Here is a 26,155-nt window from a genome sequence, read left to right as displayed (position 1 = left end):
AGGGCAACTAGGGATGGGCAATAACTGCTAGCCCGGCCAGCGAAGCCCACATTCCGTGACTGAATATAAAAAAAGAATCCAAGGGAGAAGTGATGGATGGGGTGACCAGAAAAGGAAAGCCCCAGCAGTTATCTTGAGTAGGAAAGTAGGAGAGTGAAGAGGATAGGATAGTTGGGGTTGACATTCAGAAGAAAGTAATGATGGGCTCTTCAGAGAGTTCTGAGAGGCACAAGAGGGAGATGTGAGCTCAGTTAAAGGAATTCAACCATGTGATAGTGGCAGGAGAGTATAAGGTGGAGGAGTAGTGATGTGTTGAAGTAGGGGTGGGGGAAGGGTAGTTGTACTGAGAAAAGAGAACATGGAAGTCAAAATTTGAAATCTGAGGTCTGGTAGTAGGTGTAGATAGGATAGAGTCTTGGAGAATTCATACACCAGCATCTAAGAGAATGTGAAAGATAAATATATGGATAATCTCCCAGTGGCTGGTTTCAGTGCTCTTGGCAGGACCACTGGGTGTGGCCTTGATGCCAGGGAACCTGTGTCACATAAGGAGAGGCAAGATGGGTAAATGTGCTACACCCTCAAAAACAACTAAACAATTTTATGTATTTGAGTTTTGCTGAAAAAAAGACATTTTTTGAAGCTCTTCGTCTTGCACTCATCAGGACAATCGCTTGACAGTTAACTGTCAGTCATCATTAACTGGTGCATTCTCCATGGCAATCAGAGTCCACTTGCCAATCAATCAGCACTCTCTTTTCATACAGTATAAAGTTGTTGCTTCCCCTGACATTGGTATTCTTGCAATTGTCCTGATGAGTGCAAGATGAAAAGCTTCAACAAAATGTATTTTTCATACTCAGGTTCTGTATTACAAAATGACTAATTTTATGAATATTACTTTGAAAACCAGTTTATAATTCATAACAATACTCATTCACATTTCACATTCAAAGCCTGTAATGAAGAATGTGGTTGGAAGAATTCTCCTGCATAATTCTTGTGGGTATTAAATATCCTGATAACTATATTAAGCTTTGAAAGTTCTTCATTGCTCTTTAATGCTTAAACCAACTTACGATGATTAGATACCATCCTAGACAACCACCTATAAAAGCAACGATGACCATGTCGATTAGCAAAAAAACAGCATGAACATCAGTAGCCCATTAATCTGCTGTGTCTCAGATTCCGTGGAGCAGCTCAAAGACTGACAATTCCTCGGCTCTTCCTTATCCCTCACCATGGTGCAATTCTCTCAGTCATGAATCAGCCCTGCAAATGAATGCAGCAGCTTTTGGCTAATTCTACCATTTTGCGGTGCTATCAGATTGAGAAAAGAACAGTTTCATGGAAAAGCAGTATTTAAAGTTGCTATATTTATAAGAACAATCTTCAGTACCTATCACACTTGTCTTATTATTACAGTGAAGTCACTTGGCAATGTTCTTCTATTTCACTGTGCTTCTATCCTCTGCACCTTAGTGAGCCCCAAAAGGCTTTCACTCACATTCCGTTTTGCATAGCAGGTACGAATCAACTCGAATATCGCATTCAGTTGTCTGAGAGGCTAAGACGAATCAGGTGATCAACACAGTATCTAAGCTGCACAGTGATCTGCAGGTCTTAGCAACGTGGAAGGATGAGCAAAAATATGCAGCTATTCCTTGGTAAAGCACATAATTGGAATTTGAATAGCCAACATTTAATTAGAAAATCACATTTGGAGTCTTCTCAGTGAATTATATCTGTCAGAGGCTTGCATTATTGGCAGACAGATTCCATTCAACATTACCACAGTTAGCTTTAACATACAGTCTCTTCGCTGCCAAAGCATAATAGAGCAATTTCCTCTATTTAGGTTTCTTTTGATACCCAGGTCAAAAATCAATGATAACACACGACAGCAGAAGTGATAATATTTAAAAGGAATATTTGCCGACTGGAATTACCTTGCAATGCAGTTGTCAGGGCTTGAATGCATCATTAAGTTCGAAGCCCAGGCTGTTATATACATAACTACCCAACTGTTGTTTATAGTGCATACTCCTTTCAAATATGCAGATTGACTTAACATTTGACTTTACAAGCTCTGCTGCACCTATACTAACTGGCCTACAATGGCTCCCAATTCATCAATGCCTCAAATTTAAAATCATCACCCTCATGTTCAGTCGCCTCTTCTTATCTCAGTGGTCTCCTTAAGTCTTGCATCCATCTTGAGAACTCTGCATTCCTCCAACTTTACCCTCTTATCCAGCCCCCACTTCCTTCGGTCTACCATTAGCAGCTGTGTCTTCAGTCTCTATGTCCTTCCCCTCTATATCTATTCTGCCGTTCCACCTCCCTCTCCTCTTTAAGGCCTATCTCTTTAGCAACTTTGTGCTCACCTATCCTCCTTGTGCTCTGTGTCAGTTTTTGTTTTTCCCTGATTACACTTCTGTGAAGCCCCATGGGTCATTTTACAATGGTAAAGGAACTATATAAGTGCTAGTTGTTGTTAATATCTGAGGCATATCTGGGCTTTAATTCAGAACTATCAACTCCCACAGAAACCTTCATTCTGTACCAAGCTTTCAAATGCTGTAATAACCAACATTACCACAGTGAGATTTCATGAGAACAACAATGAAGCAAATCGTAAACCCACTGGATTTAATAAAAGTCGTGGTATGAAAACAAGTTCCTTCATTCCCCACACAGGATCAAACACAGTTATTGAAGATAGAAGTGATTTGTGACCAATTTGAATTGTACACATCCAAAAGTCCCCTGTTAATACTGTCAGAACTACTTCTATGTGCAAACTTGTGCCAAAACTGGGGAGCTCTAAATGTTATTCAGGCAACAGTCTAAAATTATCATACTCACAGAATCATCCTTTTAGCCATTATCCCAGAACTGTCACCATTCCTGGTTATATCCTGTCTCACCAGCAGGACAGATCCACAAGGGTGACGGACAATGGTATACAATCGAGAAGAAGTGACCCTTGGATCCTCAAAATTGACTCTAGATTCCATAAAGTATCATGGCATCAAGTCTAACATGGACAAGGGATCTCTGATAACTGATGAATCAGTACTCCTCCATGCTGAACACCAACCGGAGGAGGCACTGAGGGTAGCAAGAGCAGAGGGTGTACTCTGGGTGGTGGAACTTCAATGTCCATCACCAAGAGTGGTTTGGTAGCACCACTACTGACCAAGCTGGCCGAGTCCTGAAGGAGGTAGCTGCAAACTGGGCCTGTGACAGGCTTTGAGAGAGCCAACATGAGGGGAAGGCCTATTTTCCTTAGTCCTCACCAATCTACCCGTTGGAGATATATCTGTCAGTATTGCTGAAAAAAGAGACATTTTTGTCAAAGCTTTTTGTCTTGCACTTAGAAGGACATCTTGCAAGAATACAAATTCAAGGGAGACAACAAATTTATACTGTATGAGAAGACAATGCTGATTGGTTGACAAGTGGACTCTGATTGGTAGCGGCATTGCTATGGAGAATGCATCAGTTGATGGTGACTGACAGTTAACTGCTAAGCATTGTTTGAAATTTAAACCAGGCAGCTTGACTCTGATTGGTCAAGGCATTACCCTGAAGAGTGAACCAGCAAATAGCTTACTTTGTTTAGTTGAAACAGGCACAATATGAGTACATGTTCTTTCTGTCTGCAAAGAACCGGGCCCTTTATATTAATATATGTAAGCAGTGCCTTTCAGCAATACTCAAGTTCTGTGCTACCAAATGACTGTTTATATATCTGTCAATGGCATTCTTGGTGGGAGTGACAACCACAAAATCCCTGTGGTGAAGAAGTCCTGTTTCCATGCTAAGGACACCCTGCATTGTACTGTGTGATGCTACTCACTGTCCTAAATGAGAGATCGAGAACAGATCTAACAGCTCAAAATTGGACATCAGCGAGGTTCTGTGAGCCATCAAGAGCTGCAGAACTGTATCATTAAACATAATTTTATGATCAACATACCCTTCACTTTATCATTACCGTACCTGCAAATTAGTTGCTACCCTGCTTATGCTACATTCCTGTATGACAATAGGAGAGACAGAGCTAAGCAATTCAACAACCAACAGATCAGATCAAACCACTATAGTGCTACCACATCCAGTCGTGAATGATGATGGACAATTAAACAACTAACCATGGGAGGAGGCTTCATAAATATCCTCATCCTCCATGACAGTGGAGAAGTGAGTGCAGAAAGACAAGGCTGAATAGTTTGCAACCATCTTCAGCCAGAAGTGGCAGGCGGATAATCAATCTCGGCCTCCTCCTGAGATTCCACCATCATAGCAACCAATCATCAGCCAATTCAATTCACTTCACATGATGTCAAGAAATGGCTGAGCACACTGAATATAGCAAAGTCTAGGGGCCTTAGCAATATTCCAGCTGTAGCACTGAAGGTTTGCACTCTAGAAATAGCTGTGCCCCTACCTAACTGTGCCAGTAAAGCTACAACTCTGGCATCTACCCCACAAAGCAAAAACTTGCCCAAATATATCCTGTCCACAAATTCAATCCAGCCAATTACTGCCCTATCAATGTTCTCTCAAATCATCAGCAAAGTGGTGGAAGGTGTTATCCAAACAGTGCTATCAAACAGTATTTAGTCAGTAATAATCTGCTCATCAAAGCTTAATTCAGGTTTTGCTAGGACCACTCAGCTCCAGACCTTGTTGCAAATATTAGTAATTAAATTCCAAAAATACTAATTACTCAAAGCTGTTAGTGGAGATCTCAAGAAACCTCTGTCCTGTAGATCATCCAAGTTTAGCCAATTAGCATGCTGCAATGTTTTATTTGCTGTAATATATTGAAGATCTATCAGGGTTCATCACGTAAGGTTGCTTCATCACCAAGAAGCAAGCCAGGACTGTCAACTACACATACTTCAAGAGGTTTACAACAACTTTGTTCTTTTTGTAATCGCTAGTAGATCTTTTACAGCATTGCTCAAAGTGAGTCAGAGAATTTACTATTTATAACAATAGGGGTGTTTATGCATTTAGGGTATAACATCAGGGAACATGCTCAAATGGCACAATCTGCATTTAGCTCATAGACTTACAAATTTGGGGGAAAATATTAAGCCCAGGCAGCTGGGAGACACTTGAGCCTTTAAATAAAAATGTTGAAGAAGGCATTAAAATATTTGGGGGGGGGGGGGTGGTGGTATTGTCACTGGGCTAGTAATCCAGAGACTCAGGGTAATCCTCTGGGCCTGGGTTCGAATCCTGCAACAGCAGATGGCAGAATTTGAATTCAATAAAAATCTGGAATTAAAAGTCTGATGATGACCATGAAACCATTGTCAATTGTTGTAAAAACCTATCTGGTTCACTAATGTCCTTTAGAGAAGGAAATCTGCTGTCCTTACCTGGTCTGGTCTACATGTGACTCCAGCCCCACAGCAATGTGGTTGACTCTTAAATGCCCTCTGAGAAGGGGCAATTAGGGATGGGTAATAAATGCTGGCCTTGTCAGTGACACACACATCCCATGAATGAATTAAAAAAAACTTAAGACAGGTCAATGGATAATCACACTCAGGTTATTTATGAAATATGTACTTTTTTTATTTTTTAAAATATTTTATTCCTAACTATATTTTGGAAATTAGAAATTTTGGTCATTCAGAATAAAATGGTCAATAGTTTTTTTTCAACAATCCTTTTGTGTGGTTTGTAGGGAAAAGTTAATCTTGCACCATCTAGTTGCTACAGTCTATTATTACATTGTGACAGGTAACAGCTGACAATGTAATAACAAAATTGGACATAGGAAATTATATTGGGGGAAAAGATGTGAACAAAAATCATGACAATGTGATCTAAGAGATTTTTATGATAATATATTAAGAATCTTACTTCTAATCTACTAAACTTTACAGTCTGAGCATATTTTATGATGTTATACCTTAAATGGCATTAACCTTGAGCATGCTTCCAGTCTACTGAACCTCACTTTCTATTGTCACATTTTAGTTTTAGTTTTGTTTTAGCATTATATATTTCTCCATCTACATTTATGCAATAACAGAATGTATCCACTCATCACCTGCAGTTTCATCATTTGTTCACTGGGTTCCCAAAAAACATTCAAAATGTTTTATTTTTTTCTCATTCACTATTTTTTTGCTAATGGGGTAGTTGAAAAGTGGAGAGAGCGAGAGAGTGGAGCATTGAGACTGAGACTGGGGATTTCCATTACTTCACTCTCAAACCCACAGTTTTCTGCCAGATCGGTGAGCAGAAAGTTGAGTTGTAATGGGTGCTGAAGTACAAAAAAAAGTTAGAGTCCTAAGCAGAAATGTTAATTCACCTTTTCCAAAACAAGCACTGGTTGAACTTTGATTAATTATCTTATAACGCAACACAAAAACAAAAATACCTGGAAAAACTCAGCAGGTCTGGCAGCATCTGCGGAGAGGAGCACAGCTAACTTCAACAGAAGGGTCATTTGGACTCGAAACGTTAACTGTGCTCCTCTCCGCAGATGCTGCCAGACCTGCTGAGTTTTTCCAGGTATTTTTGTTTTTGTTTTGGATTTCCAGCATCCGCAGTTTTTTGCTTTTATCTTAATTATCTTATCTTTGTTTTGCTGACAGTTAGAAGAGATAATTATGCTTGTGAAATTCCCCATTGTATCACACCCATGTACCATTCACTACCCACATGAAGTGGAAGAAAGGCCAGGACAAGGAGCAGGAGAGGACAGAGGAAGCAAAAAAAAGTTCAGGAAAGAGATTTAGGCAGAAGATGAAGAGGAGGGAAACAGCCATTACAGCAATAGAAAGCTAACAAAGTGAAGCAAGAGGCCATATTCTTCAGGCTACCATAGGCAGCACAAAGGGAAGATCGACTGGTAATAATGTGAATGTATTATATTATAAGAAAAAGAATGGAAGGACTTGAAAATGTAACCTGAATTACATTCTCGCCCACTTACCTCCCAACTTCTAATTTAATTTCATATGAAGACTATGATCTTGATTTCCTGTGTATGGATCAACTAATATAATTAATCAATCTCACTCCCAACAGTTATCAATGTTGACACCACTGGGAGAAAAGCACGGAAGTATCTTCAGCCAACTTTCCTGGGCTGAATTTAAAATCTATTCTCTTAGGCAAATGTAATGTACTGTGAATCGCTGAGTATGATTATGCATCTTAAAATGAGGTCTGATCTCTTTTTTAAAAAACCTGAAACATCACTTTGAAACTTCTAGCCATCCAAGTTGGAATGGTTAAGTTATCATTTCCCTCCAACTTGCTCTGCTCATCAGTTTTTCACACTTGCAATTTCCTATTCCAAACGCCTCCACATCAACAGCAGGATGACGAGAGAACAGAAAATGTGCAACCCTGTGGGAGTGGAACTGACACATTGTCAAAACCCAAGTGAAGGAAAATGTATATTGATGGCCCATGATACCACAACACAGAAAGTGGGGGCTAAAATTGGTCTGTGACAGCAGTTTGAAACAGGCTTGTAACAAATTGGCAGCCTGTATATGTTTTCATTTCCCATTAACTTGAAGAATACTGCCACGATTTTTAGTTTTATACCAAGTAAAAGTAACAGTGAGACTGGGGAACCAGTCTCCAAAAAAAGTTTGAACTATCGTTTTATGAACTTCGGTGGGAAGATCAGGCAAGGGGAAAAATTGATTGTCAATTCTCTCCAAGTGCAATACACCCTGCTGGCTTAAATCAATTTCACCTTCAGCAAATTTATAGCGTTACAGATTGAGATTCTGTCAAATATCAGGCACAACAGATCAACTACTGCAGTTTCTGTTCTAAAACAGAGGTCATAAAAAGTTTGAATTTATTCTCTAACCCCCTCATTTATAATCATGCATCTGGTGCTAGCATGGAGTAAATATAACAAGTATCCATAATATATGTAGTAGACCTATGCAAGTCCACAAAATTTATAATAGACCGATAGACAATAGGGTAGGGGAGTTGAGGGGGTGGGGGGGTGTGGGCGGGGAGGGTGGGGGTGAAGGCTTCCTCCGATTGTTATTATTCCTGTAATATCAAACCCACACCAGAGATTTTATGGGCTGAAGTAATGAAAATATACACTCACAATTATATGAAAAAGATAAAGCTTCCCAAGTTTTACAATGGTAAAGTAAGCAATAATTGTATCTCGGTGCAATGAGCAATGCTGTTATGGGGTTAATTAGCCATTGGGAAAATGTCTCCCATAGTTCTGAGAAAGTCTTTTGAAAACAACACAAATTCTATTGGCAAACCCTGCCTAACCTTGTCTACCCTGACTCCTTGTAGTCTCTCTTCTGAATGGAATTTGATTCCTGGTGCACATAATGCCAGCTTTCATGCTGGAGAATCCATCTTTCTGACTCTATCCCAGAATTCAGAATGAACTGGAAAGTTACAGCAAAAGGCCAGTTTTTCAACTTGTAACCGTCTTTTGATGTTGATGGATTGGCTGGTTAACATAACAAGACCAACAAAGCATAACAGAAGTGTCATGGACAGACAAATGCTTCCTAGTGAGATACAACAAATTTACAAAGACAAGTGTTTAATTACTGCTATAAATATCTGGTCACTCAACCGGTTCCTTCATATGAGCAATCAACAGGAGCACAAAATTGTGTCCGTGTGCTTTGCTCACAGTATCTCTTTCCAGACACTCACACGAGATAAGCCATTCCTTATTTAGAAAACAGGACTGCAATGCTGGTTCCACTCTGTGTAGGCCATTGGACCTTAAAATCAATAAGCCCACTGTTTCCAGCAACAAACAGGAGCTTCTATGTAATGCCCAAGACTAGCCTCTTGGGTTTTTAGTGGCCACAGCACATTTTTAATGTTTGCCACAGTTCTTATGTCTGTAGTACATGAGCTTGAATTAAAGCTGCAGGAAACAAGCCCTGCCTTTGTAGCATCTGTTAAAAATGTATGAAGATGAAATAACTTCCAATGAAATCCAATTCCCTATAGACTGAGCGCACAGCACAGCACTAGCACTAATATCACACTAACTAAACAATATTATTCAGGCAGGCCTTAAGTATAAGTGACGTGGAGGATGAAAATACTGCATTGGTGTCGAAAGTTGGTTTCTCCTGAGGCTGAGGGGATTTGATGGTTGGAGTAGTACAGTTCTTGTATCTCATTTTGACTCATGACATAACTGACCTGTGAATGATGGCATCACAAAAAGGCTAAAGTTCGTATTAATTTCCCAGTCAGCCTGGCCTGTCTGCTCCTAATCAATGTACACAAAAATAAATAAATAGTTATAAACTCCCCCAGGCCAGAAATCTAAGTACTGCTAAGGATTCAAAAACAGAAAATGCTGGAAAAACTCAGCAGGTCTAACAGCATCTGTGGAGAGAAAAAACACAGTTAACGTTTCGAGTCTGTGTGACTTCTTCAAAGCTTAGGATTCATTTGTAAGAGTTTTAGCTTCCCTAAGGATATGGGCAGTGGGACAAAAACATTGAGAATCTGTGATTTTGTCAGTGTGTTTTTCAGCTGTGGATTTAACAGAAGAGTAATGTTAGTACTCTTGAAAAGATTAAAGGGCTCTGAGGAAGTTACGTGATGTCCTGGGGCTATGATGACTAGCCTTCATTAATGACAGCCATCTTTGTGTCAGGTATGACTGGCCACTGAAAGGTTTCCTTTTGACTTTCCTCACTCCTCCCCACTCCACCTGATCCATTATTAACCTCAGGTTTGCTAGGGCTTTTTGATGCAATAATCTGTCAAATGCTGCCTTGATATTGAGTTCAGCTACTGTCATGTCTCCTCAGGCATTCATACCTTGTGTTCATATCTGGATCAAAGCTGTTATAAAGTCTGAAGCAGAGTGGTTCTGACAGAAACCAAACTGAGCATTGGTGAGCAGTTTATTGGTTAGCAGATACTGTTTGATGGCACCATTGAAGACTGACTCCTTTCATCACTCTGCTTTGAATGAGAGGAGCCTGATAGGGTGGTAATTGGCCAGATTAAATTTTGTTTTCTTGTAGATAGGACATGCCATTGCAATATTCAGTATTGTCAGGTGGATAGCAGTGTCCCAGGTGAACTGGAACAGCTTGGCTGGGGGAGCAGCTAGAACTGGTAAAGGGCCATAGCTTTTGCTATGTCCATTGTATCCAAACATTCCTTCATATCATGTGGAGTGAACCAAATTGGCTTGGCACTGACATCAAGGAGGGTGGGTGCTTCAAGAGGTGGTTGGGTATGATCTGCCACTTTTGGCTGTTGTTCAGTCAGCCTTGACTCTTGCCCTTGAGCTGGGCTACACTCTGATTGAGGATGGGGTGTTCAGTAGCATCCTGTTGCCTGGATGTCCATCTCCATTCTCGACTGGGTGTGGTGCAGCAACAGAGCATTGTTCTTATGTAATGGATCAAGTGCAGCTTATTTCTTTGTGTAGCATATTAGTTTTGGTATTCAGCATGCTGATGGTCCTGTGTGGTAGTTTCAACAGGCTGGTATTAAGGTATGCCTAGTGCTGCCCCTAGCACTCCCTTCTACATCCTGTGTTGATTAAGGGCTGATTTTCTGACTTAATAGTGGTCAAAGAGTGAGAGGGTTATTGGGCTATGAGGTTATAGATTGTTTTGTTATGCAATTCTGCAGCTGCTGATGGCATAAAGCGCCTTATGGATGCTCCGTATTTGGACTGTTGGATCTGTTCTTAATGTCTCCCTTAGCACAGCGATAGTGTCACTCCACACAATGGAGGGCTTCCTCACAGTAGAGACCAACTTGGCCCAGATTTTTGCTCCAGGGTCAGATGCGCAGAGACAGGAGAATTCCTGGCTCCGCAAACCCGGCCTGGACATCGGATTTTTGGTCCTGGGGTGTGCTGGATTAGAAGTTAGGGCAGGTGACCCAGGAAGAACTGACAAGGGTGCCAGGTGTGGAGGTGGGCTGGGCGGAGGACCTGCCTCAGGCTCCGGCACTGCATCCAAAGTTTATAAAGACTGAAATATGAAACATCCCTCCAGCCCTTACCCTTCACCCTCTCCCCATATACTCCCCATGCCCTATCCATGCCAACCCATGCCACCTCACGGCCCCCACCCACCCCCGATAACCCCTCATAGCCTCCATGCCAACCTATGTCCCCAGCTATTGGTTGACTTTGACAGTTTGTTGACAGTTCCAATGAGCTTGACTGTACTGCGTTTTTAATACACTTTTTACACACAGTTTTTTGCACTTTTTACATACGTTTATGCCTACTTTTAATAATTCCAAAGGGCACCTGACCTACCCCACAAGGTACCTGACCTCCACCAAAGGCACCTTACCTCCCCGAAACATGTCCTGGGACCAGATCCAAAGGGATACCTTACCTCTCCAAAGGGGTACCCTGGCTATCCAAATGAATATACAAAGTTCAGACCTGCTCCTGCCTGGTTTAATCTGCACACTTTGGGTTTCACACTCCTGGCCTACCAAAATCCCACTTCAGTGGAGGCAGCTCAAAAAAGGCTGTCCTCTACTGTTTCCTACATTACAACAGTGGCTACACTTCTAAAGTACTCACTGGCTTGTAAAATACTTTATGACATGCTGGCAAGCACTATATAAATGAGATATGCTGTTGAAGCTTTTCATCTTGCACTCATCAGGACAGGTTCATAAGATTACCAATTGTAAAGGGAACAACAATTTATACTGCATGAGAAGATAGTGCTAATTGGTTGGTAAATGGACTCTGATTGGTTGAGGCGTTGTCATGGAGAATGCACCAGGGAACAGTTAAATGCCAAGCTTTTGTTTAAATTCAAACCAGACAAGTCGGTTCTGATTCAAGGCATTGTGATGGGGAATGAACCAGGGAATGGCTGTCCCCCAAGCTTTTCTTTAGTTGAAAAAGGTGCAATGTGTGGACACGCTCCTTCTTTCTGCATAGGACGGGACCCTGTGTGTGAATATATCTAGCACATATAATCTTAAATTGGCAAAGTACTAAGCGTACCCAACCAGCACATGTTTGCAAAATTCAAAACATGGTGTCCGACATTAGATGTGGTTCTGTGATTGGACAGCACTTGCTAAACAATCCTGATTGTGCTAAGAATTACACTGACAACCAATTTAAGATTATCAGTCAGGCTGACAGTGTGGCTCATTTAAGCATGCAAATGAAAAGCTTCAACAGCATGTCTCTTTTATCAGCAATACTCAAGTTTTACTACCAAACGACTATTTTTATCACAATTTTCTTTTAATTCTACCAACAAGAACTTGTATTTATCTAGCATTTTTAATGTAAGTAAACGTCAGAAGGCATTTCAAAACAAAATATGACACTAAGCCACATAAAGAGATATTACAGCAGGTTATCAAAGCGTTAGTTTTAAGAAATGTCTTAAAGAAGAAAAATGAGGTGGAGGGCTTTATACAGGGAGTTACAGAGCTTAGGGTCTAGGCAACCAAAGGCATGGCCACCAATGATGAAGCGATCAAAATCAAGGATGCTCAAGAGGCCAGAATCAGAAGAGCTCAGATGAGTCATGGGCTGAAGGAGATTAGGGATAGGGAGGGGTGAGACCATGGAGCAATTTGAAAACAAGGATGAAAATTTTAACATCAAGGTGTTGCTTAACCAGGAGCCAATGTAGGTCAGCGAACAGAGGGGTGATGGGTGAATGGGACTTGGTGCAAGTTAGGACAGCTGGCTTTTGACAACCTCAAGTTTATGAATGGTCAACATTGATATGTCTGCAGCAGTTAGATTGGTGAGTATGCTATTGGTGTCTATCCACTTTCTACCTAATCTCAGAGAGCACGATGTTCAAATGCCTAAAATAAAAGATGCTTTTTTTCATAACATCTTTCACATGGATGAACATAAGTTCAGAAAAATACCCAGAGTAGAAAGAATACAATTTCAAAAATATTTTTAACAGCTGCAATTCTTGATGAACTTATTGGAAATATAGCCCCAATAAATCAACAAAACGAAAGACTGCAGCTGTGAGAGGTTTAACAATATTCTCCATTCACAAGCTGAAGCTACAACAAAATGTTACTGGAGAACACAGTACAATGCAACACAGCAAGGGAAAAAAATAATCAATGCTTGAAGCTTTCAAGGCAGATTATATAATTCATGCGCGCCCACTTACTGTAAATGTCTTGAGCTGTCTCCTGTTTGCATCAACAGAAACCAATGGAGGTCTTTATCCTTCTGGAAAGTACAGCTTTGCTCACAAATGGCTCACGGATGCTCAGTCCTTAAATAAAATGCCAATTCTGATAAATGACATAGCAGCCACTGGTAAGATGGATGGTTCCTGCCTTGGTATCCTGGGGGGTCAGGGATGGGAGCACTGCCCACGAGGGCTTAGGGAAACAATGGTGCTCATTACAACACGGTACCAAAGGCAACTACTGATTACAGCTGTTCTTCTAACCAGATACGCCACTTGTCGTTGTTTTAATGCTTCACTGAAATGGAATTCTAGGTCCATTCATTTTTTAGAGGGGTTTCCAATGTACTGCTGCATTTTTTTTTAGAAATTATATACGCATAATTTTGTTAACTGCTTCATTGCCTTGTTTCATTTTTTTTAATACATCTTTTTCATTACATCTTGACCAATGGAGTGAGAGGCAAATCTGTGTGATTTAACCCATTGAGGGCCATGTAGAGTTTCTGTGTTTCAGTTAGGTAAGAGGCCAGGCAGTTGGTCTGAAAGCCCCTTAAATGAGTGCTGCTTATTTTCATAACCTGACTTCTGGAAAGTTCTGATTTTACTTCTGTTATTTTTCCCAATGCAACCAGAACCTGGTTGAACCTCTCAGAAACTGCAAGGCCATTTGTGCAAAATAAAAAGTCAATTATATTTTCCTGTTCCAAAAGAGTCGCCAAGTTGCAATTTTTCAGTTTCATAAAAAGGTGGGCAACTTGCCAACTCTGGCAGTGCTAATGGATTCTGAATTTAAGGGTCTGAACTTGAGTATGACTCGTGATTAACATTTAAATGTGCCTCCTCTAACTATCTTTCAGAAGCTAATTACACCACTCAATCTAATGGAAGCGGTGGACAGTGGGACTAGGTCAAATGCCCAGTAGTGAGGCCGAATTCAGAGGGAGGGGAACATTTCAGAGCCTGTCATCAAAGTACCATCGGACAGGAGCAAGTGACAATGGCGTAGATCTCGACTTAATGTGATAGCGTAAGACAAATGACAGCGAGTTGACAGTCCATTTTTCATGTCTCCTATTATTTAGTTCTATTGATATCAACAGGAATTGCACTATTTTGTTTACGTGACAGTGAGTGCTTGACACAGTTACATGAATCCCATCCTCAACAATGGAGCGGTGCTGGATGCTTGCATTGTGGCATTGTTCCCATTTGGGCAAAATCAGTTCAATCATAAGCCTTGGCTCAGAATTAGCACCCTCACCTCTCAGTCAGAAGGTCATGGATTTAAGATCCAGCCAAGGATTTGAGCACGTAATCTAGGTTGCCACATCAATGCAATACTGAGTGAGTGCTGCACTGTAGGAGTTGCTGTCTTTTGGATGAATTGTGGCCCAGTCTGTTTTCTCAGGTGGATGTAAAAGATCACAAAGCAGTTTTTGAAGAAGTGCAGGGGAGTTTGCTCGGTGTCCTGGCCAATATCTATTCCACACTTAAAATCAGGTTATTTGGTCATTAATCTCAATGCTGCTTTTGCAACCTTGCTATATGCAAATTAATTATTCAGTTTCCCTGCAAAGCAACAAAGTCTGCACCTTACAAAATATTTCTTTGGCAATAACATACTTTGAGGTGTTCGGAGGCCATGGAAGGCACTACAAAATACAAGTTATTTATTTTCTTTACTCAAGTTGACTGAGTTGAGCAAACCATTGAGCTTTGCATTTGAAGTGTCAAAATTGTGTTATAATTATTGCTTCATAGTATATTAACAATATTACTAAATAAAGTTGTATTTTTTGTTGTACAATCATTAGTCTGCATAGCTCAGTGTGCATATCGCCACATATCAAATTTAAGGAGCACAGTGCCCTTTTATATTTGCTGCGAGACTCATTGACAAGAGAAAACAAACTAACCAGAAATGGTACACAAGTATGACACTTAGCTATATGGTACATATATTATTATAAAGAAAAGACAAATGAGAGGTAACTTTCACCTTCACTGCCCAGTCTAGCTAATTGGATCATCCACCCAGCCTTGAACTCGCAAGGTTTTGGTCCCATTGACTTCAAACCAGGTGGGTGATCTGCTTTATCAAGACACCAGCCAGCCAGTGAAGGTAAGAGTTACCTCCATTGTTGACAAGGCCAGTGAATCAGTGAAATTATGTCATATTGCTCCTCCACGTTATTCACTGCAATCTATTATCCTATATTTGTATCATAATACTGCTGCCTGCTAGTGGACCAAACAATGCTGAAAGGCAGCAAACATTCTTCAACTGCAGCCTGATTCCAACCACAAAACTAGATATTCCCTGCGCAGCTTTGACGCCATTCAAGAAAATAATACAAATTTGTTTTAAAATCATTAGTATAATTTTTGTATTACTGTCGTGGCAGGAATAGAATATACTGAACTCAAAAAATATTTCACCCTATGCAACCATTAAAAAACTGGACTTCACTTGTTACAGATTTAATACTTGTGCCAGTTACTGAATGACATTCAGTGGTTCACCATTACATAACCACCAAGCATAGCACTCTATAAAGACCTGGAAGGGAATCCGTGTAAAGGAATTCAGCCATCCTGAGGAGTTATAAGGTTAAAGGAGCTATTTTCCTTTAAATGAAAGCTTAACAAATTGAAAGGGTTCATTTCTTTATAAGAAGTAAAATAAAATTTTGCACTGTCTGATCACAGGACTCTGTATGTCTTGCCTTATAACAATAAGAGAATCCCTGATTAGAGAGTTGCAAAGGCGCAAAGTTGCAGAGCAGCACATTTATTTGTTTTGCAAACTGCCAGGAGGGCCACAATAGTGTAATATTTGATAAGATGAGTTATACTGATAATCCTAGACCACGCCAGCCGGAACTTTTACAACCTAGCCCTGCCTAAGATATAATCCTAGAACAGACACTCATGACTAATTAAAAGTTGATCACCATGAGTCTTTGCAGATTAGCTTCCCTCGAATCGATGAGGCCCAGACCATTAAATGGAAAATAACAGTTATATATACTTCCTTAGATTGGAAATTAACAGTAATCAAAACCATATTTGGAACATAAAAGGGCTGAACCTAATTACAATTAAGATACTGCCCCTATATCTAAGAAATTAGCTGCGCAGCCTCAAAACATACTATAAAAAAAAATCAAAGCACATATTGGATCTTTTTAGATTAGTTTACCTCATTTCCACATCTCTCAAGGTAAAGGTGCGACTATTAGGGTGAGGCGATGATGATTCTCTCCTTAACCGAGACAGAGTCATCTCACTAACTCTGTAGTCTTCTACTCAGGGATTAAGGTAAATACTAATTTAATAATTGATGGATATCCTACTTAAAACAAACTGACAATAATTGAATTTAAAAACTGGATTCTCTAATAGAAATAAGATTTTATTTTCTCTCTTTTCCTAGAACATTAACATTGCCTTGACAGTTTTCACTTCACTGTGAGTTGCATGTTCAGTTCTTTTATATTGTCCTACATAGACTTCTTTATCACTAACTCATGAACCTGACTCGAGACCCTCTTTGGTTGGGGGTACATTACTGACGAGTTACACCCGGACCCTAATAATATTCAGGATATTATAATCTGGCTGAAACTTAAGGTTAAGATAGCTATCTTGAGGGCGGTAATGGTCTCAGCCACGTTTCTCCTTTGCGGAAAATGGATCAGTTCTTCAGATCCATTTTGCATCTTTAGGATCTGTCTTTATGAACTTAAAGTTGACAGGAATCATCTGAGAGGTATGTCTGATCTGGGATTGTCTCAAAAGGGGGCTCAGATGATAATCCACCACACACTGATCACTTCCTTAATCACATTCCAGTGTGCCAAACAATTTCCCATTTGCATTCATCCAACAGAGTTCTAATGTACGAAAGTCAATTCCCATTCAAACTTAAAGCATAGAATTCTGATATATCAAGACATTTCTCATCCATTTCCATCATATAGAATTGCCAATGGTCTCAACAATTTTCCATCCATTTCCATTGTATAGAATTTATAATTTATATTAATACATAGAATTTATAATAATGAACTGAAGAATGCTTGTTCAAACACAAAATGTTTTTGACATTGTAGGGTAAATTCAGTGGACCTGCAGTCCTGACAGCATACCATGCTAGATGGGAGCACAAGTCCCAGATAGTGCCACATTCCTGAGGCAACCATTTACCAATGGTTCGTTCTTCAAGCACAGCTTCCCACGCTGTATAGTATGTACCAGTATATTTTTAAATGTCAGTGCAGTAAATACAATAAATCATTTGACAAGTATCACCCGGAGACTAGAGCACATTTTAGAAGTGTATGCATCCCTGGGTAAAATGTAGTTTTGCAAGCAAACACAAAAATTTTCTGCTGTCATTTAAATTGAGCCTAAGAAGGAACGATTAAATGTGTTGTGACAAAGATTTCTCAGTTGGCTATTTTTATCTTCCAAGTTATACAAATATTGATCAAGCACGTAGTTTATTGGCAAATGGGCTATGAGTTCATCAAGATTTGGCTGTGTAGCCTGCTGAATATTTGGTGAGCAATATATTTATAATACTGGAAGTGTCACCCTGATTGTCAATAATTTTGATGCATTACTCTAAAGACGATAATACAACACTTGACTGATTGATTAATTGATGGATTTGATTGATGGACTTGATTGATGGGCTGCAGCAGCTCAAGAAGGCAGCTCACCAATACCTTCTCAAGGGCAGCTGGGGATGGGCAATAAATGCTGGCCTAGCCAGTGATGCCCATATCCCATGAACAAATGAATAATTTTTTAAAAATTAGCATGAGAACAAAGCAAGTTAGCACTAATCCAGTTTTCTGAGCGTACAGGTTGAGAATCCTTTATCCAAAACCCTCAGGGCCGATTGCATTTTGGACTTAAGATAATTTCTGTTTTCGGAAACCGCATATAAAATTACATTACAATAGCCTAAGCCTAGGCTAGCTGTAGTCTAAAGTAAATAAAATGGCTAGAAAAGTAAGATGGATCACTGAATAATAAATAGAGGGTAAAAACAAAAAGCTAAAAGCTACTGCGGATGCTGGAAATCCAAAACAAAAACAGAATTACCTGGAAAAACTCAGCAAGTCTGGCAGCATCGGCGGAGAAGAAATCAGTTAACGTTTCAAGCCTTCATGGCCCTTCGGCAGAACTGGAGCATAGTTAGAAGAAAGGAGAAATATAAATTGGTTTAAGGTGGGGGTGGGGGGGGGGGGGTGGAGAGAGACGTTGAGGGTGTGATGATTGTGGAGATGAGCAGATAATCAAAAGATGTCACAGACAAAAGGGTCAAAGAGGTGTTGAAGGTGGTGGTCTTTGTCTGAGAAAAGTGCTAATTAAGAATGGAAGACAGGATATTCAAAGTGCAGCTCTAGTGGGGGTGGGGTGGAAGACTAGAGGTTTTAGTTTTAGATTTAAAAATAATGGAAATAGGTGGGAAAAGAAAAATCTATATAAATTATTGAAAAAAAAAACAGGGGGGTGGGGAAAAGAAACGGGGTGGGGATGGGGGGAGGGGGAGTTTAAGATCTAAAGTTGTTGAATTCAATATTCAGCCCGGAGGGCTGTAAAGTGCCTAGTCGGAAGATGAAGTGCTGTTCCTCCAGTTTGTGTTGGGCTTCACTGGAACAATGCAGCAAGCCAAGGACAGACATGTTGGCAAGAGAACAGGGTGGAGTGTTAAAATGGCAAGCGACAGGGAGGTTTGGGTCTTTCTTGCGGACAGACCGCAGGTGTTCCGCAAAACGGTCGCCCAGTTTGCGTTTGGTCTCTCCAATGTAGAGGAGACCGCATTGGGAGCAACGAATGCAGTAGACTAAGTTAGGGGAAATGCAAGTGAAATGCTGCTTCACTTGAAAGGAGTGTTTGGGCCCTTGGACGGTGAGGAGAGAGGAGGTGAAGGGGCAGGTGTTGCATCTTCTGCGTGGGCATGGGGAGGTGCCATAAGTGGGGGTTGAGGAGTAGGGGGTGATGGAGGAGTGGACCAGGGTGTCCCGGAGGGAACGATCCCTACGGAATGCCGTCAAGGGGGGTGAAGGGAAGATGTGTTTGGTGGTGGCATCATGCTGGAGTTGGCGGAAATGGCGCAGGATGATCCTTTGAATGCGGAGGCTGGTGGGGTGATAAGTGAGGACAAGGGAGACCCTATCATGTTTCTGGGAAGGAGGAGAAGGCGTGAGGGAGGATGCGCGGGATATGGGCCGGACACGGTTCTCTCCTCACCGTCCAAGGGCCCAAACACTCCTTTCAAGTGAAGCAGCATTTCACTTGCATTTCCCCTAACTTAGTCTACTGCATTCGTTGCTCCCAATGCGGTCTCCTCTACATTGGAGAGACCAAACGCAAACTGGGCGACCGTTTTGCGGAACACCTGCGGTCTGTCCGCAAGAAAGACCCAAACCTCCCTGTCGCTTGCCATTTTAACACTCCACCCTGTTCTCTTGCCAACATGTCTGTCCTTGGCTTGCTGCATTGTTCCAGTGAAGCCCAACGCAAACTGGAGGAACAGCACCTCATCTTCCGACTAGGCACTTTACAGCCCTCCGGGCTGAATATTGAATTCAACAACTTTAGATCTTAAACTCCCCCTCCCCCCATCCCCACCCCGTTTCTTTCCCCCTCCCCGCATTTTTTTCAATAATTTATATAGATTCTTCTTTCCCCACCTATTTCCATTATTTTTAAATCTAAAACTAAAACCTCTAGTCTTTCCACCCCACCCCCACTAGAGCTGTACTTTGAATATCCTGTCTTCCATTCTTAATTAGCACTTTTCTCAGACAAAGACCACCACCTTCAACACCTCTTTGACCCTTTTGTCTGTGACATCTTTTGATTATCTGCTCATCTCCACAATCATCACACCACACCCTCAATGTGTCTCTTCCCCCCCCCCACCCACCTTAAACCAATTTATATTTCTCCTTTCTTCTAACTATGCTCCAGGTCTGCCGAAGGGCCATGAAGGCTCGAAACGTTAACTGATTTCTTCTCCGCCGATGCTGCCAGACTTGCTGAGTTTTTCCAGGTAATTCTGTTTTTGTTTTGGATTTCCAGCATCCGCAGTAGCTTTTAGCTTTTTGTTTTTATCTTTGTGTTTGATTGACTGCCACCACTCTTCAAAAAATGCCCTCTTTGAAGAAGTATGGTTCTGTCCTCCGACAGGATTTCCGACTGTCTCTTCTGCCCTGCTCACCTTCATTGCTTTCCATTTCTCTCCTGGTGTTTGACAAGGTGTTTACTAAAACCCGCTTTCACAGCCATATCTCCTTTCTCAGTGACTGTCTCCGTCTCCGACTCACCCCACGTGGATTTCAACTGAAATTCCATCCCTCTTGTTTCGAACCCACCCAGGATTACAGGTATCTCCGGGACATAAAACGTTTCTCGGACTGCTGTTCCCATCGCATTCTGAGATCCACACTCAGTGCCATGCGCCGCCATATGAACACACTCGACCTCTCCCTCCAGCAGCACCGCCGCACCCTTTTTCAAAGCTGCGCGTGCCCCCAGTTTCATTTTATTCTTCGCCTCATCCATCGCCTCAACAAGAAACTTTTTCTCTTTCTCTCAAGTGCTAAGGAACACAAGCTCCAACAACTCATCGACTCCAACACCCATCTGGGACCCTCCACCCCTGCTTGTCCCTCCGTCCTCACCCCATCTTCCAATCCCAGCCCCAGCCGCGTATTCACTATACCCCCTGACCTTCCCCTCTCCGATGCTAAACGTTCAGTGCTCAGCAAAGGACTTAGTTTCATACCCTTACGCCCTCATCTCAATGAATTTCCGGCTCGGCATGATGCTGAACTCTTCTTCCGCCGTCTTCGTCTCCGTGCTCACTTCTTTGGGCAGGAGTCCTCTCCCCGTTCAACGGATCCTTTTACCCACCTCCAATATTCTCCCTCCACTTGGACCCCTCCCTCTGGATTCTTACCTTCTCTTGATCTTTTCATTGAGAACTGTCGGCGTGACATTAGCCGTCTCAATTTCTCTGCTCCTCTCACCCATTCTAATCTGTCTCTCTCTGAACTCACTGCACTCCGTTCTCTCAGGTCCAACCCTAACATTGTCATCAAACCTGCTGACAAGGGTGGTACTGTTGTTGTCTGGCGCAATGACCTCTACCTCGCGGAGGCTGAGCGTCAACTCGCAGACACTTCCTCCTACCTCTCCCTGGACCATGACCCCACCACAGAACATCAAGCCATTGTTTCCAGGACTGTCACTGACCTCATCTCCTCTGGAGATCTTCCTCCCACAGCTTCCAACTTGATAGTCGCCCAACCTCGGACGGCCTGCTTCTACCTCCTACCCAAAATCCACAAACAGAACTGTCCTGGCAGACCGATCGTGTCAGCCTGTTCCTGCCCCACGGAACTCATTTCTCGTTATCTTGACTCCCTTCTCTCTCCCCTTGTCCAGTCCCTTCCCACCTACATCCGTGATTCCTCTGACACCTTACGTCACATCAACAATTTCCAGTTCCCTGGCCCCAACCGCTTCCTCTTCACCATGGATGTCCAATCCCTCTACACTTCCATCCCCCACCAGGATGGTCTGAGGGCCCTTAGCTTCTTCCTTGAACAGAGGCCCCAACAATCCCCATCCACCACTACTCTCCTCCGTCTGGCTGAACTTGTTCTCACACTGAACAATTTCTCCTTTAACTCCTCTCACTTCCTCCAAATAAAAGGTGTGGCTATGGGTACCCACATGGGCCCCAGCTATGCCTGTCTCTTTATGGGGTATGTGGAACATTCCTTGTTCCAGTCCTACTCCGGCCCCCTCCCACAACTCTTTCTCCGGTACATCGATGATTACTTCGGTGCTGCTTCATGCTCTCGTCGGGACCTGGAAAAATTTATTAATTTTGCTTCCAATCTCCACCCCTCCATCATCTTCACATGGTCCATCTCTGACACTTCTCTTCCCTTCCTTGACCTCTCTGTCTCAATTTCTGATGATAGACTGTCCACCAATATCCATTACAAGCCTACCGACTCCCACAGCTACCTCGACTACAGCTCCTCACACCCCGCTTCCTGTAAAGACTCCATCCCATTCTCTCAGTTCCTTCGCCTCCGTCGCATCTGTTCTGATGACGCTACCTTCAAAAACAGCTCCTCTGACATGTCCTCCTTCTTCCTTAACCGAGGTTTTCCACCCACGGTCGTTGACAGGGCCCTCAACCGTGTCCGGCCCATCTCCCGCGCATCCTCCCTCACGCCTTCTCCTCCTTCCCAGAAACATGATAGGGTCCCCCTTGTCCTCACTTATCACCCCACCAGCCTCCGCATTCAAAGGATCATCCTGCGCCATTTCCGCCAACTCCAGCATGATGCCACCACCAAACACATCTTCCCTTCACCCCCCTTGATGGCATTCCGTAGGGATCGTTCCCTCCGGGACACCCTGGTCCACTCCTCCATCACCCCCTACTCCTCAACCCCCACTTATGGCACCTCCCCATGCCCACGCAGAAGATGCAACACCTGCCCCTTCACTTCCTCTCTCCTCACCGTCCAAGGGCCCAAACACTCCTTTCAAGTGAAGCAGCATTTCACTTGCATTTCCCCTAACTTAGTCTACTGCATTCGTTGCTCCCAATGCGGTCTCCTCTACATTGGAGAGACCAAACGCAAACTGGGCGACCGTTTTGCGGAACACCTGCGGTCTGTCCGCAAGAAAGACCCAAACCTCCCTGTCGCTTGCCATTTTAACACTCCACCCTGTTCTCTTGCCAACATGTCTGTCCTTGGCTTGCTGCATTGTTCCAGTGAAGCCCAACGCAAACTGGAGGAACAGCACCTCATCTTCCGACTAGGCACTTTACAGCCCTCCGGGCTGAATATTGAATTCAACAACTTTAGATCTTAAACTCCCCCTCCCCCCATCCCCACCCCGTTTCTTTCCCCCACCCCCCGCTTTTTTTTTCAATAATTTATATAGATTCTTCTTTCCCCACCTATTTCCATTATTTTTAAATCTAAAACTAAAACCTCTAGTCTTCCACCCCACCCCCACTAGAGCTGTACTTTGAATATCCTGTCTTCCATTCTTAATTAGCACTTTTCTCAGACAAAGACCACCACCTTCAACACCTCTTTGACCCTTTTGTCTGTGACATCTTTTGATTATCTGCTCATCTCCACAATCATCACACCACACCCTCAATGTGTCTCTTCCCCCGCCCCACCCACCTTAAACCAATTTATATTTCTCCTTTCTTCTAACTATGCTCCAGTTCTGCCGAAGGGCCATGAAGGCTTGAAACGTTAATAAATAGAGGGTACCTGTAATAAGTTTCTTTTTGACATGTTCACCACAAAAATCGCAAGATAAACAGTGCAGACAAACAGCTAAAGTTCCTGTGCTACAGGTCGATGAGGTTCAAAAAAACTGAGGCTTTTAAATGTGTACGCCTTGTGCATTTACGGGTAAAGGGTACTCAACCTGTACAATATTCTACCTGATTCCCTAATGCTTGATACCTCATTGATGGCCAGCTGCTCTCCGCCTCCTCCTTGGTGCCCATACCGGTGATTTCCACTCCGATAGTCCTCATACAAATCCTCCTCACTCCCTGCTTCATCAGCAAAAGCAGTCTTATCTGGTGCACCGTCATTGATAACTAGAGTGTGAATAAAAACAAGACAACTTATATTCCTGTAATCAACAAACAACATTAAAAACTTATATTTATATAGCATCTTTAATGCAATAGAACATCCCAAGGCATGTCCCATGAGTGTAATCAAACAGAAAAATTGACATCAAACTGAAGGGGGAAGCGTTAGGACAAAAAAAAAACTGCTTGGTCTAAGAGGTAGATTTTAAACCAAGTCTTGAAGGAGGTGACAGAGGTGGAAAGACAAAGAGCTTTAGAGAGGGAATTCCAGAGCTTCGGGCCCACATGGTCAAACACACGGCTGCCAATGATGGGACAAATAAAGTGAGGGATGCACAATAGAGGAACATAGATCTCGCAGAGGGTTGTAGGCCTGAAGGTAGTTCAGAGCAGCATACTTAGACAAGAACATTCCTGTTGCTACTGCACGTGACATTCTTGTAGCCATCTTTTTGGTGTTTTGTGAGAAACACTATGGGCCAAATTTTCAAGGGCCTATGGAAGCAAGTCTGCAGGCAGGGGTCCCAAAATGAGACGGAAATCTCATTGGGCAGGCTCCATGGGCTGCATCTTCCGGTCGGCGAGTGAGATGCGGGGCCCATTTGCATAAAATGACACAGGATGACATCGGGCGTGCGTCCCAACATCACCCCACGTCATTTAGATTTTGAGTTTGGCAGGCACGCAGCCGATTCGGCTGCGCGCCCGCCGAACTGTCAAAGGCCTATTAAGGCCATTTAAAAAGTAATTAAAATGATTTATGGACCTGCCCATCCAACCTTAAGGTTGGCGGGCAGGCGAAGAGCCCAGGCGGCCTTCAGAAAAAACATGAAACGTCATCCATGGGCGGGATGAGGTTTCATGAAGGTATTAACGTTTTTATAAAATGTTTAAATCAAATAAATTGACATGTCCCAGCTCATGACAGTGTCACATGAGGGGACATGTCAGGAAAAAATTTTTCCACCCTTCAAAATATTTTCATAACTTCCACTGATCTCCCTGAGGCAGCACTTTGCCTCAAGGAGATCTGTGCACCCTTTCACGCGCATGTGCAAAAGAGCGCACTCCCGGCTCAGGGAATTCCCCACCCACCCCCCACCCCCCAGCCCGCACAGGGAGTGCACAGCGCTTCCGAGTGGACGTCACCCTGGGCGGGCCTTAATTGGCCCTCCCACGTAAAATGGTGGTGCGCCCCCAACCGGGGGTGCTGATCAGGAACCCGCCCGTCTACACCCGCTCCCACACATCCCCCCTGACGGGGACGGGAAAAGGCTGCCCCATGAAACATTTCCACCTACATGGGATTTTGCTGGGGGCAGGGTGATAGCGGGACTGGTTAGCCACCTGGCTACAGTGTATAGCTAATTGAGCCCCTTGAAGGCTTAATTAAGGGTACTCTCCCAACATCAACTGCATTTTCCAGCCAGCATCGACGATACCCATTGAGCCAGGAGGTCATCAGTGAAATGGTGATGGTATCCCAACAGCAGGCCGGGTAGCCATTGAGGCCAGAGGCTTCAACCAATAGGGAAGGTGCCGTGCAACTAAATAGCTACAAACATGGTAACACCTATTACAATAGTGAGCTTTCTCCCTCATGTCCAATGGCACTAACTCTTTTGACCCTTCATATTTCCCCCACTTGTGGCTAACGACAATGAATGGAGGTGTCTATGACTGTGGAGTTACCAATCTTTCAATGCTGGTTGGACTCCTATTGACCCTCCAACCTTGGGAGTCTACCTGCCATCTTTAACTGGACAGAGCTCCATGAGATGGCCACTTAATTGGGTAACTCCTCCAAAATCTCCCTTGAGATCCCGCTGCCAGCATTTCTGGATTCCGGACCCGCATTTCATTCCAGAGGCAGGATCGATACCCAGGAACAAAAATTCTGCCCTATGGGTGCTCTTCATACTACCTAACTCCCTATACATGGGGTCATGAGCGTTAGTTACAGATCATCATCAAAGGTTGATAGTTCATTCTGTAACTGAGAAAAGCATTTGAATCAAACATATCACACTTCCATTGCCTCAAACAAGGCTAATGATAGGATGGATATGTTGCCAGTGGCAGAGAATTGCTGATTCTGGTGCTCCCACTCCTGGCCTTGAATGATGATTCCATGTATCAGTGGCAGTGGTATGTTGAGAAAGATGTGGTATAGTGGTCTCTACAAGGGTATATATAGGACTCGTCAGTGAATTCCAAGCTTGGCACATAGCGTGCACCCTTGTTTGGAGCCAAGTTCCAGGCAGCTGGGTTGCAGAGATGCACA

The 26,155-nt window shown here is 42.8% G+C and overlaps 1 protein-coding gene across 3 annotated transcripts in view; it reads right to left on the bottom strand.

Annotated features, from left to right (window-relative positions):
• Positions 1-26,155, bottom strand: part of arhgef4 (Rho guanine nucleotide exchange factor (GEF) 4) — a 291,595-nt gene that overhangs the window by 61,397 nt on the left and 204,043 nt on the right. For all 3 annotated transcript variants that reach the window (XM_078563585.1, XM_078563584.1, XM_078563586.1), the window contains one exon: positions 23,735-23,874. In XM_078563585.1, coding sequence (XP_078419711.1) covers positions 23,735-23,874 — 140 coding nt within the window. The remainder of the gene's footprint in view (positions 1-23,734; positions 23,875-26,155) is intronic.

The sequence above is a fragment of the Cetorhinus maximus genome, chromosome 19 (assembly GCF_964194155.1).
Source record: "Cetorhinus maximus chromosome 19, sCetMax3.hap1.1, whole genome shotgun sequence".
Taxonomy (NCBI): domain Eukaryota; kingdom Metazoa; phylum Chordata; class Chondrichthyes; order Lamniformes; family Cetorhinidae; genus Cetorhinus; species Cetorhinus maximus.
Note: the sequence above shows the minus strand (reverse complement) of the source record. Positions and strands in the feature narration are given on the sequence as shown.